The sequence below is a fragment of the Carassius auratus genome, chromosome 46, assembly GCF_003368295.1.
Source record: "Carassius auratus strain Wakin chromosome 46, ASM336829v1, whole genome shotgun sequence".
NCBI classification, from domain to species: Eukaryota; Metazoa; Chordata; class Actinopteri; order Cypriniformes; family Cyprinidae; genus Carassius; species Carassius auratus.
Genome location: NC_039288.1, coordinates 608,033 through 622,706, shown reverse-complemented (window position 1 = coordinate 622,706; position 14,674 = coordinate 608,033). Strand labels below are relative to the sequence as shown.

Here is a 14,674-nt window from a genome sequence, read left to right as displayed (position 1 = left end):
AGTGAAGCACAAGAACAAACTCTAATGTTCAGCTGCAAGGATTTATTTGTTTGTATGTCATCTGCCTTAGTTAGCATCCCCAAATCCTGTACCCCGCTGAAAGAAACCCCTTTAGTTAAAGAAACATCAGTGATAATGTCATTTCTTTATTATTACATTATGACTAAATTATAATGGCCTTTAAAAAAAGGTGCAGTATATAAACACATAATTATTTTGTTTAGATAGATAGATAGATAGATAGATAGATAGATAGATAGATAGATAGATAGATAGATAGATAGATAGATAGATAGATAGATAGATAGATAGATAGATAGATCATCCACCCTCAATATACACTTCTACTGAACCTGACTTCTACTCGGCAAAGTGGTATTACGTCACAAAAGTGCGGACTCAGAGAAAGACAGTGAGGGTTTAGGGTGTCATTAGGATCCTAATCATAAAAACTACATGCATGACCTAATGGATGATCTGTGGATCACCACTAAATTAGTGCGCATCTTCAAGCTCCTCATTCCTCATGAGCCGTCTCAGTTTTCTGAAGACATGACTTTTCCTCAAGCACCACCCTCTGGCCAAAATGCACAGTCCCCACTCTCTAACAAAATACTGTGTTGAACTGTTGGCCACTTTCAGATTTTAAAAGTTTTACAACATTTGAACTTTAAACAGTTTACAATGAACAACTTTCACCTAATGCCAGAGAGTCCCAAATGATCAGGGATGTTCACTTGAAAGAAAATAAGCTAGTTGTACCAGTAAACACTGCCTTAGTGTCTAACTTATAGAGTTTTTTACTGTTACTTTTTTACTTTGTTTTTTGTTCTGCAAACCTTCATTCAACATCTGGTAAAGAGCTGGTGGAAACAAACAGCCATGCATGTTAATTTAACAAGCTGAAGGGATGAAGGTGTTATCATTATATTTTATTATTACTATTATTATTATTATTATTATTATTATTATTATTATTATTTATGTGAACAGAAAAGATGCTCATTTCGTTCTTTAGCTGGGAAACATGGGTTCAACATGTTTTAGTAAGCTTCTCTCTTAAACTGTATGCCATCTCTATATTATATCTGTTTTTATTATTTCATCTAAACATTGTTGTGCAAACTTTCTCCTTTACCTCTCCAATGAAATTCTAAAACTCAGAAGTGAGGTGATGATGTATATGAAAACACAGAATAGCCCAATGATTTAATAAGCAAGCGATGGTCTCACAAACAGCATAGTACATTTGGGCAAGAGTTACCAACATTTATTTGTTAAATGATTTTTGCTAACAGATTAGAGGAAAATGAATGCATGTTCTCAGAAGTGAGCCAGTAAACCAAGCATGACCACAGGAAATAAACATCCTGCGGCTAACTTTTGTGCTGAGCACTAATACTGAGCGTACGTGGCATAAGATGAACAACAGGCCAGGAGCGTGAATTACAATCTGTTTTCCATTTTATTCCTTCCCGGTGGCTAAAAGAAGTGGATGGACCATTCAGCCACAATGTCTCGCTTAAAAACAGTAGATAATTCATTAGACACTTGATGTTATATAAAGGATATTCTAATGTTTTCTGCATAGCTAGAGGATAAATTTACTTACATTAATTTGGCCTGTTTATTTCTTTATTTTTATAAAAGTTGGAAAACACTGGTGAATAAATAAATTAGCACATGCATGCATGCATAGACAGACAGACAGACAGACAGACAGACAGACAGACAGACAGACAGACAGACAGACAGATAGATAGATAGATAGATAGATAGATAGATAGATAGATAGATAGATAGATAGATAGATAGATAGATAGATAGATAGATAGATAGATAGATAGATAGATAAGGAGCTGTCCGTGGTCCTGAAACACAAGATAGACTCATATGTGACATCTGTGAGCCGTAAGCAGTGATTGGTCGCCTACATCACGTGGAATTACCATGAGCTTCTTCTTCCTCATGCTGTGAATCTCTCTCTCTCTCTCTCTCTCTCTCTCTCGCTCCAAACACACATTAGTGCTATCTACACTTCCAAAACACACAGATCCTTTAATTTAGTAATTTATGGACATGTTAAATAATTCTTACACAAATCTCCACATCCATTTTCCCCTTACAAGCTAGCAAATATTAAATGTGAAATACAATAAAACGGATAAAATAAAAATAATTCAATATATGAGCAAAATATACAGAAACATGACGGTTACAGATGCAGAGAGTCAGTCTATTCGTCTAAGAATAGTCTAGAGTATTTAAATGTTACTATTAATAAATGCATCTAACACGTTAAAATTAATAAAATAACCTATGTAAAACAGTATGTAAATTCTGATTGGATAAGTCGCGTTCGACACTAAAATCATATCGCATATTTTTATTAAGTTGTTTATTAACAGCCTACATTTAAGATTCGTTTATTCCCTTTTATTTAATATTGTTCTATTTAAAAATAATAATAATATCAGAGACTAATATAAAAACAACAACACATTTCAGACTCCATATAATGCGTGAGTGGATGCTCTATATAAGATGTTGTTTGCGTAGTTATGTTTTATGGGATTTTATTAATAGAAGCATGTGAGTTTTCATTGCATCTCTACCACGCATGTGTTGTATTGCTGCGGCGACGTGCATCAGATCCGCTTTCACACACTTCATCTGCATTCACACGGTTTCCAGTTCCGCTGGACCCGGATAGATCGCCTTCATCTCTTCATCTCTCTCCAGATATCTGCCGTTGTTCAGGAAGCTCGTGCTCGCTGTCTGTGCGCGCTCTGTTGCGGATCTGAGACGCGATCTGCTATGTGTCACAGCGAAGAACGGCAGTAAATAAAGGGGACGCGTCCGTCTGCGTGAATACAGAGAGCAAGATGGTGATCATGGCTTCCTTTCTGTTCTCCTCTAAACGCTTGAGAGCGATGGCCATCCCCGCGATCACGCCCAGGCTCTTTCTGTGGGCTTTTCTAATCGCACATCTTCCTTTGAGGTAAGAATATCACACGAATGTTTCATGCGAATGTGTTGTGGCGCGCGCTCGTGATATGTTCTGCGCGTGTCTGCAGTGCTCTGTTTCCTCTAATCTGTTTGCCTCAGTGCTCGGAGTCTAGGAATGGATATGTGTTTTGTAACAGAATGAAGATCTGGTGAATACACTGTATGTCGACGTTGGGGCTTGCACGTTTTTGTACGTTGCTGGTGGCAAAACCCTTCAAATACGCTCCAGAAAATCCCTATAAGAGGCGGTGATGCAGGTGGTGTATAAACCCATCGAATAGTAATGATAAAACTAGTAATAAATATATAACTAATAGTAGTTATATAATGACCGTATTCTGCCAGGATGTGTGTCATGATTCAAACAGCCATTAAACCAAATCAAGGGTGAGTCTTGTTCCTCAATGAACTATGCATGCTATTTCTGATTCTACTCAATCTAGGGCTAAAGTTCAAAGCTCTGTCATCTGCATGACGCCATTTCAGTCAAGATGTTTAAGAAGATTTAAGTCAGGGATTGACTCCTCCTCTCCACCTGCTGATGAAGATTCAGGAGCAATTCTGGCCTATAAGTACACAGACAGAGCTCGGACACGTAACGGATCACACAAATAAATGATTATCAGGGGGTTTCAGCTGTCATGTTTTGTTGAGGTTGGCTTTACGTTATGTTAGGTTCCCTGAGATCCCAGTATTATACATGCTGAAAGTAAAGCTGTTATTTTAGTATGCATCCCTGGCCTAATCAAACCCCCATAGGCACACATTATTGACCCTTTTGATCACACAGTACACTACATATTTTAGTTTTCTGGGGACCCACATGATTTTGACTGAGGAGGGATGGTACAGTATAAGCATATATTTAAAATTAAAATATGCATTTCATCACCTTTTATTGACCGGAGCATCATCGCTCACATTGGCTTTCTTTATTCAAGGAGATTACTGACAAGAGCATTTATTGTAATTATGGTAAAAGCCTGCTTATGTTCTTATATTTAACCAGTGTTTTGTAATATAATACTTGCTTTCTGTTATCAAGATAATGCAATAAATAGTTTTCCTATCTGACACAGATTTGATATCGTAACAAGTTTCTATCATACATCCCAAACATGCATCAATTCAGAAAGGCACCTGTTTAGAGCTGGGCCTTATTTGGGATTAGGCTGGTGATCACTGACGGTGAAGGGACAGTTAGTGAGGGATACACACGGTCAGTACAGGAGCTGTGCACTCTTAAGAGCAGAGATTTCAATTGCTGCCGTCACTCAGGGTTATCTCCCAAATCTACTTGAACTTTGAAATTGAAGACCGTAGGTGTTCTACTATTTTACAACTAAATTACTTGGTTCATTTGGTCGTCTGAATGATGTGTAGGCATATTTCTCTAACCTGTAAGGAGGAATAGACCAAGCAGGTGTCAGATTCAGGAGGATCAGTGTGGCACCGGTGTCGTGTCGGCTGCGCCCCGAGACTATGACATTTTCACCTGGAGTCGCACCACAGGGATTAATACACTCACTAGTGGTGTGATGAAAAGATGTCTGCTGCCTTTGATAGCACTCAGCATGCTGGTTTAAGAGCAAGGCCTGTAGTAACACTTCAGCCTTATCACGGAAGATGTTCTGAGTCAAAGCCCAGGTGTTTGAGAGCTGACCCGACACTCCTAAACGCATGCGGTGTGTCGCAGATGTACGTTATGATATTCAGAAGCTCCTCTCTCATCTTCCACACGAATGGAAGCCAATTTACTGATGTGTTACTGATGCATAAATGCAAATATTTGCTTTGTCGTTGATTTCCTTGCTTAAAACAAATTGGAAAAAGGCAGTAGTAAAAAATGTCTGTACTTACTGTATATAAAATGCTATCTCAAGTACAGACGTTTTTTACTACTGCTTTTTTCTAATTTGTTCCAGTTTCATAAATCAGTGGTTCTCAGTTATTGAGTTGCAGGACAAAAATATAACAATCATGCATAGTTAGGAAATAAAATAAACAAGCCTGGGGCAAAAGCAGTCTGCAAACTTGCAATAAAGTATCTATTTTTTTCTTTTCTTTTTTTTCAAATAATTATTTTTTAATACAAAGACTAATCATAGTTAAACTTCAAACTGATCTTATGGTAACACTTTATATTAAGGAACCAATTCACACTGTTAACTAGCATGCACATTGGCTGTTTATTAGCTAATGCTATTTTAGATCCCTTACTAACTATTACTAAACAGCAAATTAGGAGATTACTGAGGCAAAGCTGTAGTTGATTTTAAGTAATAGTGAAAATTTGACCTTCAAATAAAGTGTGAGCAATCTTACATAGTTAGTCTCAAGATGATCAGTGGATATCCAGACTGTTCAAAGGTCATCTAATCATGGAGCCGAAGGCCATCACAGGTACAGGTTTGTCTTCAGGGACATTTGGTTTCTACATGCACCAGATGGTGTAACTCAGCAGAAGACCTGGGCTTAATAAACAAGAATGGCATCAGCGTCCCATCAAGGGAAATATCATCTCCTGTGCATGATGTGCTGTCTTAAACTGCGAAGCATCACAGAAGGGTTACTGCGAGCGTTTTGCTGCATTGCTGCATGGACTGATTATCGACTTGCAATAAGCAGAGATGTTATTTCATTACACTCGGGATGATATGAAAATTTGATGCCATGGCTCTCACCACCACACAGAAACCATTTGGCCCAAGCACTCAAGTTATTTGCAAGTCATTGCAAAATTGAAGCTAGTATTATATTTAGCATTTTGCATTTTTACTTTGGCTGCAACCCGTTATGAATTGCACGTTGTGTTATTAACATTTGACTTGGCAGCTCATGGCATTGACTTCTGAACAGTGTTGGGGTTAATGGATCCAAAGTACTGTAACTAAATGTACATAATCAGATTACTTTTTTGAGGCAACTAGAAGTAGGTCACCCAATACATTTTTTAATTTACAAGAAAGAGTTACTTTCTGAAAGAAGTAGTGCCAGTCACTTTGTTTTCCATTTCTAAACGTCTTTGTGTATCCACCATACTGAGAAGATTTAAACTGTTACCAAGCTCCCAGCCATTTGATTTCTGGTTGTCATTTGTTGAAATAAATATAAAATAAAATCAGCTGAATATGACCCACAATCTCTGATTCTCGTTCGTGGCTGTGGAAAACTGAGTAGCCTATTTACAATGACAACAATTCTTCTTCTTTTCTGAAACGTTTCCTATAAAGGAATGGATGGACTTCTGTCCCACACACACATTTGCTCTACTGTATGACGGCTGGAGCACTGTGTCTACATTCATATTCCTCAAAATCAATAAAAGCAGTGAAATACCTATATTAATTAACACTAATATCTGTTATGTTTGTATTAACCAGTGCCTTTGCTGCTGACCTTCAGTGATTCAATTAAACCAGGCTAGTAAGCAAAAACAACCTTAGGTAAACATGACATTATTTATTGCCTGCATCCTCTACTGTACTGATGTGTATTTACATCTCCTTCAGCCTGAGGCGTATTCTCTTCACTTATGGCATGAAAGCGCATTATTGTAATGCATTACTTTTCAAAAATAACTTTTCCCAACACTGATTCTCAATAAATGTTTGTGTGGTAGGCCTACTAATGAAAAACCATCAGATTGTACTTCTGTTCTGTACATGCATTTGTTATTTTACTGTGATTGGTTATGTGCAGTTTCTCTTAAGTCTAGCGTAACCTGGTGAAGGTCTGCATTTCAGGTACACTACACTGCCCCCAAATCAGCTGATGCTATTCGATCTATGTCCTCACAAAAAAAGTCTCGCCTGTTTCCTGTTACTTGAAAAACTTCACAAAACTTGGCACACATGCACAACAGGACCTTCTGAAGAAACATAATAAAGTTCGTGAATTTTCCCAACAGCTATTACTAAAAGATCAGCCATTTATATCAACGGGAATGAGAGATTTAGGCCGTAATACTAATGTTGTCCGTCATCGGAAACCACAGGATAGAAAATCCTTTTAGGTCTCAGGTTTAAATCTCCAAAAATAGTTCAATATATTGCTATCTAGTGTATTTATATATGTATATATATATATAGAGAGAGAGAGAGAGAGAGAGAGAGAGAGAGAGAGAGAGAGAGAGAGAGAGATCAGTTTACAAAGAAATCTGTGATGTCTGAAATGCTTATAGATCATTAAATGATAAATATTTTTTGTCCTATTGATATTGAAAACATTTGTTTAAAAATAAATGTATCTACCTTATTTCTCAACACAGAACTAAGCCGTTTATACGATCATTTAATTGTAATAATAATGTAGTTATATACATATACATTATGTTATATTTTATATCATTCTGTTTTAAAGATAAATCTCCTTTTTTTGCTGCATGTTCTGTTATTAGTTTGGTAACATATAATGGATCAGAATGTTTTGGAATTAAACAGCTGTGACAGTCCAGTAAACCTGTAGTGCTTTACATTTAAAATAACTTGAGAAATGTCAAAGCATTCTAGTATTCACTTAGAAAATCATGTATTTGCAGTTCAGTGTCCATGGGTTTCGTCTGTAGGGACGCAGGAGTCTGTGCTCAGTCCATCACGTGCGATGCAATGTGGAACTGAAATGTAAAGTGCACAATGATCATGATATTTTGTAATAATCCACTAAAATCTGGATTATGTAATCATTGCAAATGATCTAAATTGTTCCTGGATGCTTAAAGAACTATAATGTTCAGATGGGAGGTGTTCAAAAGCTTTTCAAACGGTGTCATGTGTTGTTGAAAAGACTGCCATGATGTGGTGTGTTCTCACCATATTAAAGGCTTCCAGTCTCGTCTTTCTGAAATCTTTCTGGAGTTGTCAACATGCACAGCTGTCAGTCACATGCTTCTCTCAAGGATATGTTTTCTGTCTTCGACTGACTCCATGGAGACTGCCTCACACCGTGCATTGTCTGACAGCATTCACTGGAGATGGATGGATAGTTAAGCACTGATATACAAACATAAACTCTACTATTAAGCCAAGGTAGTTTATAAAACACATTAGTGTGTGATTAAACTGATTTATGGCCTGTTCACACTGAACACATGAGATAATGTTGTAGATGTAAAACAGAGGCTTGCGTTTGTCGCACCTTCTCCTCACAATCTGGCAGTGAGAGCACATTTCCACCTCTAATGCAACATTATTATTGTCTGTCTGTCTGTCTCCAGCCTCCAGCATCACACCCACGCTAACATCCACGACTGAACATCCTCTAGATGACAGCCTTTTTTAAGGTTCTAGTTAAATTATCTTTTAAAGAACTTTATTTGTTGCTGTGGTCACATGTCTGATTATGAAAAGCACAGCAGCCATTTTCAGTTCGGTAGAGTAATAAAACATGTATCTTCAATCGGTTTACAACGGCTTTTATCATTTTTAATTGCTATGTTAGATACCTTGCGTTTGATAAACACTGTTAGCGTCTCCATGTGCTTTATGCAAAAGATTCAGAGATCAGTCGAGTCTTCTTGAAATAATTACTGTGGTTAATTAATTAACTTGTTCCCCGTTGCCAGCCACCAACAACGTTTTTGATCATTTTCACAAAATGTTCATGGGCTGAAGAATATTTAGTTGTTTGGTTATCTAAATGTGCAATATGTCAAAAGAAAGAACAGAACATCTGCTTTAAAAAAAAAAAACGTAAGTTTTATTCTAGCTTCATGCAATATTTTTGATCAACTCTTGAATGTAAGAAGCAACATTGTGAACAGAAAGCTGAGAAAATTGACTACGTTGGTGATCAAAACATAGATGGAGTCTATCACTTCAACACATCCAAATCTTCACAGTCCTTAACCACTTCCTGCACCAACATCTCGTTCAGTAATGGAAGGCGGTTTTGATTTATATGCTGTTTAATTATATTTTGCATATGCTTCTGATTTCTGCAGCTTCTTTGCTGTGTTTTGATCCAACAATCTCTTTCTGTAGATGTGTACTAGCGCCTCTACCATACACCAGCGGTTAATATATGACTGCTGCTGGTGTATATACATTAACCTAAGCGTTTTCATATTTTCTTTTAGCTTCACACAAAACTTAACAAGGAGATAAGAGAAACATCATGATTGTGTACAAGAATGACTTCTTCATCTGAGAGACATTGAAGCATCTTCCTCAGCTGAGCACACAATACTTCTTTTAGATAAATGTGTCAATTCAGGGGGAATTGAGAAAAAACATCATAGGTCACTCCTTGGAAGAGATTTCAGCCAAATGTGTCTGCTTCCAGCTGGAAATAAAGGTGTAGTGTATAGTCGCTTGACGGCTTGTTAAGGAGATGCTGTAGAATAGCAGAACCAGATCATATGAACAGAACATGATCTTCAACTACATTAGACATTACATTACACTTACATTTCTTGTTGTTGTTTGGTTTTTCGTCCATTAGCTCTGTCCAGCTGGAAAGTGATGATGATGAAGTGACGAACAAAACGTGGGTTCTGACCCCCAAAGTGTACGAGAGCGACGTCACACATATTCTGAACAGTTTACTGGACGGCTACGATAACAAGCTGCGGCCAGACATCGGAGGTAGGTTCAGTTTCTTTATTATGTTCAGATCTGAGCTGGTGAAGGTGGTTCTCTGCGTGCATCGTTTTGTTCAACAGCTGGCTCAAATACAGGTTTAATCTCCAAGAATTCTGAACCCCGTTACATTCTGATTTAATAATAAGACACCAAACTATTAGGTCCATTTTACTGCCCAAGCATGCAACAGATGATGTGGGAATACCGGATCTCTCTCATTTACTCGTTCAATAGGATTTTATTTAAGTTGACTTTGTTGTGCGTTTTATTTCAACTTAGATGTCACATTCCCAAACAAATGTGCGTCTCATAACAAAATGACACAGCTTTTTATGAACATATGACAGCATAAAGACTAACTAAACTTAAGCTGTTTATTAATTTGTGTGCAGATAGATCCAGTACGCATCTGAGCCGAATCTTAACGAGTAAATGGCAAATTTTGAAGGAGAAGTAGCAAAAAATGGAATACAGTACATTTCTACTGCAATGGATGTTGCTTGAGGAAAGTAATCGGATAAACTTCAGATCTCTGTTTGTGTTTGTTTCTAGGACGAAGGGTTCAAGAGTTAACCAAACGAAAAGTTATATTTTTGAACGCTATAGAGTTGGTTACAAACATGTATCACTTTGACTAACTTTTGCATTTTTTTAAAAATGCAGACAAATTTTAACCCTTGTTGGCTTGCTTACAATTTCTACCAACACATGATAGTACAACTACTACAAACATGCAAGTTATGCCTAGAATCATACGGTCTGTTTAGGTTTCTTTTATGAGGTGCAATAGATTTGAAGAGGTTTATTGGGGTCTGATTTAATGTGGTGTTCATAGTGTTTATTGATTTTCCTGTCTGTCTGACAATAAAACCTTCAAAATTAAAATTTTTAGACAAAGCCAAAAACATCAAACCATCATTAAACAATATCTATATAGTTTGCACGGTAAAATAGTAAAATATGAATGCAGCGGATGAGAGCACAGCCTTCTGCGGTCTACATCTTCACTATGAAGAGAATGAGAGCGCTTTATACATCGCACTCAGAATAATGGACGTACAGAAATAAAGATATAGTATCACAGCGACCCGAGACCAGATTTGATTACACAAACTCCTGATCTCTGTCTCTGTGCTCAACATCATTTAACACAGGGCCATGTGAACCCATGGGTTTTTGAGTCAAACGGATTTTGATTTAACAATTTGTTCCCCAAGATTTAATAATTATTTCCTTTGCTTCTGTAAATCACAGAGGTGTTGTACTAATTCATTTCCAAATCAAAACTAGAGAATGATTGCCGTATGACGCACACTTTCAAGCTCAGTCTCACACTACCTCACTCAAACCAAATAACAATTTATTATTATTATTATTCTGCCCTTGCCATTCAAATCTCACTCCAACCAGGGAACCAAAGTTAGTTTTAGTTGTGTGAATTTGTTGTGAAAACTGTGAATGTAAACTGTGCTGTGATCTTAATGCTGGCGACTGCTGGTTCATGACGAAGCAGTGTCTAAATACTGCTAACATCATGATCTGTTTCGTGAGAGACAGCTGTGCGAGCAAGTAGCTTGCTTGTTAATTCATTTATTCATTTATTTATCTATGTAGTTTTCTGGGCTCATCTGCTATGACCTGCCATCGGTCTCTGAAACAGAACTCTGCAAACCACTTAGAAAAAAAGGCAGAAATCTTAAAGAAACACTTCATCCAAAAAATTTTGTTTTTGTATTTGAACATTTTACTCACACTCTGGCCATCCAAGATGTAGAGTTTGTGTCTTCATCAGGTTTGGAGAAATGTAGCACTGCATCAGTGTCTCATCAATGGATGCTCTGCAGTGAATGGGTGCCGTCAGAATGAGAGTCTGATAAAAACATCACAAATGTTTACATTTCTGCTAATTTACATTTTTGTGAACTATTCCTTTAATGGTTGATTACATTCTAAATATTTAGTATTTATGCTCCATCTAAATATGTACATGTAGATTTCTCTGTCATTTGAATTCCATTGCATTAGATAAAATATCAAACAAAATATTTTTATAAACAGAAGTTTGTTTTAAATCACACAGTAACAGATTTAGTGTTGACAAACGTTTTCTTGGCTTTTTTCAAGTGCTCTGATCGGTTTGGGTTTAAAACAACCTTACTCTATTTTCATTACTTTAATAAATCTCGGTAAATTGACTCTAGCTAACTAAACTAATTGTACTTTCTTCTTGTTTCTCTGCCCTGCTCTCTACAGTCAAACCCACAGTGATCCAAACTGACATGTTTGTCAACAGTATTGGTCCAGTTAATGCCATCAACATGGTAAGAGAAATGCTTTTATGAATATAAAAGAACATCATGTTTCTTTCTTTAACCAAAAGATTTGTGTGTCCATCAGGAAATGCTTTTTATTTTAGACTGTATTATAATTAGCATGCTTTTATACAATGTTAATATCAGAAACTAGAATCTAAAGAAACTTAAAAGCTATTAAGCTGATATTTATGTTAATATCTCACAATTCTGACTTTATAACTCGCAATTGTGACATTTACCTTTTTTTGTATAGTGATGGAAAAGGGCTTCCATAGAACTGCATGTTATATTTTGCATAAAATCTTGTTTAAGAAAATAACAACAAAGCTACAGTAGTAAGCCAATATTTAGTTTTCTTCTAAATCCAGATAAGACATCATCCCATTCAGAATATCTGCAGTTACTGAACATCAATTCATGTGTCCAAACTGTCGTGTGGAAAGAGGACCAGAGAGAGCAATTCGCGGAGCAAATATTGTCTTTAATGTTCAAACTCAGGAGCTTCAGATTATTAGGGAATGCAAACAGAAAAAAGCCCAAAGGGCAAAACTGGAACCAAAACTCGTCTTTGTTCAAAAGGAGAAAGCAAAAGCCACCGGCCGCCCCGGCGGATTGAGTACGGTGGACAGCTCCGCAACCTCGCAGTAGAGAGGGAAAGATCAGCAGGTCAGGAGACGAGCAGCGGCTAAACTTCCAGGCTCACACACACAGCACCCCGAACAAACAGGACTAAGACTGGGACAAAACGACAGGGAACAAGACATACCAGTTAAGCGTATTTAGGGGAATAATCTGGCAAGGCAGGTAGGGAGGAAAGGGAAAGAAGTAGGAGTGTTAATCAGAGGAGAAGAGGAAACAGGTGCGGGAAGCCAAGCGCGAAGAGTAGCGCAATGAGGAGCAGCTGAAGGAGATTAACGAGAGAAGAAAGATTAGTGCAAAGAGAAGAGAAGAAAAAGCATCAGAGAGGGGAGGGGAAAAGGGGAAAGGGAACCAGGATCATGACAGTGCCCCCGCCTCAACGAGCGCCTCCTGGCGCTCCCAAGGGGGAAGCCTGGCGGGAGCGGAGGAAATCATCAATAAGCGAACGGTCCAGAACGTCCCGGGAGGGGATCCAACTTCTCTCCTCGGGACCATAACCCTCCCAGTCCACTAGGTACTGTCGACCCCGCCCCCGGCGGCGGACGTCCAATAATCTACGAACCCTGTAGACAGGGGATCCCTCAACCTGAACGGGGGGGGTGGAAGACCGGGGTGGGGCGCGGATAACCGGTTTAATGCAAGACACATGAAAAACAGGATGGACACGACGGAGATTGGGAGGGAGTTGGAGGCGGACCGCGACAGGACTAATAATCTTAGAAACTCGAAACGGCCCAACGAAACGAGGGGTCAATTTGCGTGAGATCGACTGGAGGGGCAGGTTAAGAGTAGACAGCCAAACCCTTTGACCGCAAATATATCTAGGGCTCTTGACTCGGCGGCGATTAGCGATACGTAGGGTCCGGTCTCTAAAACGGCAAAGAGCGGATCTGACCCTCCTCCAGGTACGCTTACAGCGCTGAACGAACGCCTGAGCCGACGGGACGTTGGACTCCGAGTCCTTGCACGAGAACAGGGGTGGCTGATAACCGAGACTAGCTTGAAAAGGGGATAGCCCAGTGGCCGAGGACGGGAGCGAATTATGAGCATATTCAGCCCAAGGGAGCTGTTCAGACCATGATGCTGGGTTGCGAAACGCAAGACTACGTAATATGCGGCCGATGGTCTGATTGGCTCGTTCGGCCTGACCATTAGTCTGAGGATGGAAACCGGACGAGAGGCTAGCGGATGCACCGATTAAACGGCAGAACTCCTTCCAGAACTGCGAAGCGAATTGTGGACCTCTATCAGAGACGACATCAGAAGGTAGACCATGTAGCTTAAAAACATTCTCAACGACAGTCTGGGCGGTCTCCTTGGCGGAGGGGAGTTTGGGTAGAGGAATAAAATGCGCTGCTTTAGAGAAGCGGTCGATGACAGTGAGGATAACGGTATTTCCAGCCGACGGGGGAAGACCCGAAATGAAATCAAGGGCGATATGGGACCACGGGCGTGAGGGAATGGGGAGGGGTCTAAGAAGGCTGGCCGGAGGGGAGTTACCAGATTTCGTCTGTGCGCACACCGCGCAGGCGGCTACAAAACTACGAGTGTCCCGTTCGCGGGAGGGCCACCAGAACCGTTGGCCTATGGAAGCCAGGGTGCCCCTAACGCCGGGATGGGCAGCTAATTTGGACGTATGAGCCCACTGGAGGACAGCCGGACGGACGGATGCAGGGACGAAAAGAAGATTAGAGGGGCATCGACGGGGAGTGGCGGAGTGAGAAAGAGCTCGTTTGACTAGTCTCTCGATTCCCCAGATGGCCGCACCAATCACACGCCCCTCGGGGATAACGGGAACGCGTGACTCGGAGCACTCTGAGGAATCGAAGAGGCGGGACAGAGCATCAGGCTTGACGTTCTTCGAGCCGGGTCGGTAGGAAATAGAAAAGTCGAAACGGGTGAAAAATAATGCCCAACGAGCCTGACGGGCACTCATCCTCCTCGCTGAACGAATATATTCGAGATTCCTGTGATCCGTCCATACCAAGAAAGGAACGCAGGAACCTTCTAGCCACTGACGCCATTCACTTAGCGCGAGGCGGATAGCGAGTAGTTCACGATTACCCACGTCGTAATTACGCTCGGAGGGAGTTAGTCGGTGCGAGAAAAAAGCGCAGGGGTGGATCTGAC

At 39.5% G+C, this 14,674-nt stretch overlaps 1 protein-coding gene across 4 annotated transcripts in view; it reads left to right on the top strand.

Annotated features, from left to right (window-relative positions):
- The first annotated feature begins 2,618 nt into the window (after window positions 1–2,618).
- The window catches only part of gabrg2 (gamma-aminobutyric acid type A receptor subunit gamma2), a 44,957-nt gene continuing 32,901 nt past the window's right edge, over window positions 2,619–14,674 (top strand). For 2 of the 4 annotated variants that reach the window (XM_026234153.1, XM_026234151.1), the window contains exons 1-3: window positions 2,620–3,001; window positions 9,451–9,593; window positions 11,844–11,911. In XM_026234153.1, the coding sequence (XP_026089938.1) occupies window positions 2,886–3,001; window positions 9,451–9,593; window positions 11,844–11,911 (327 nt within the window). In that variant the 5' untranslated portion in view covers window positions 2,620–2,885. Of the gene's footprint in view, window positions 3,002–9,450; window positions 9,594–11,843; window positions 11,912–14,674 lie in introns of all 4 variants that reach the window. The other 2 variants (XM_026234152.1, XM_026234150.1) reach the window with 2 other exon arrangements.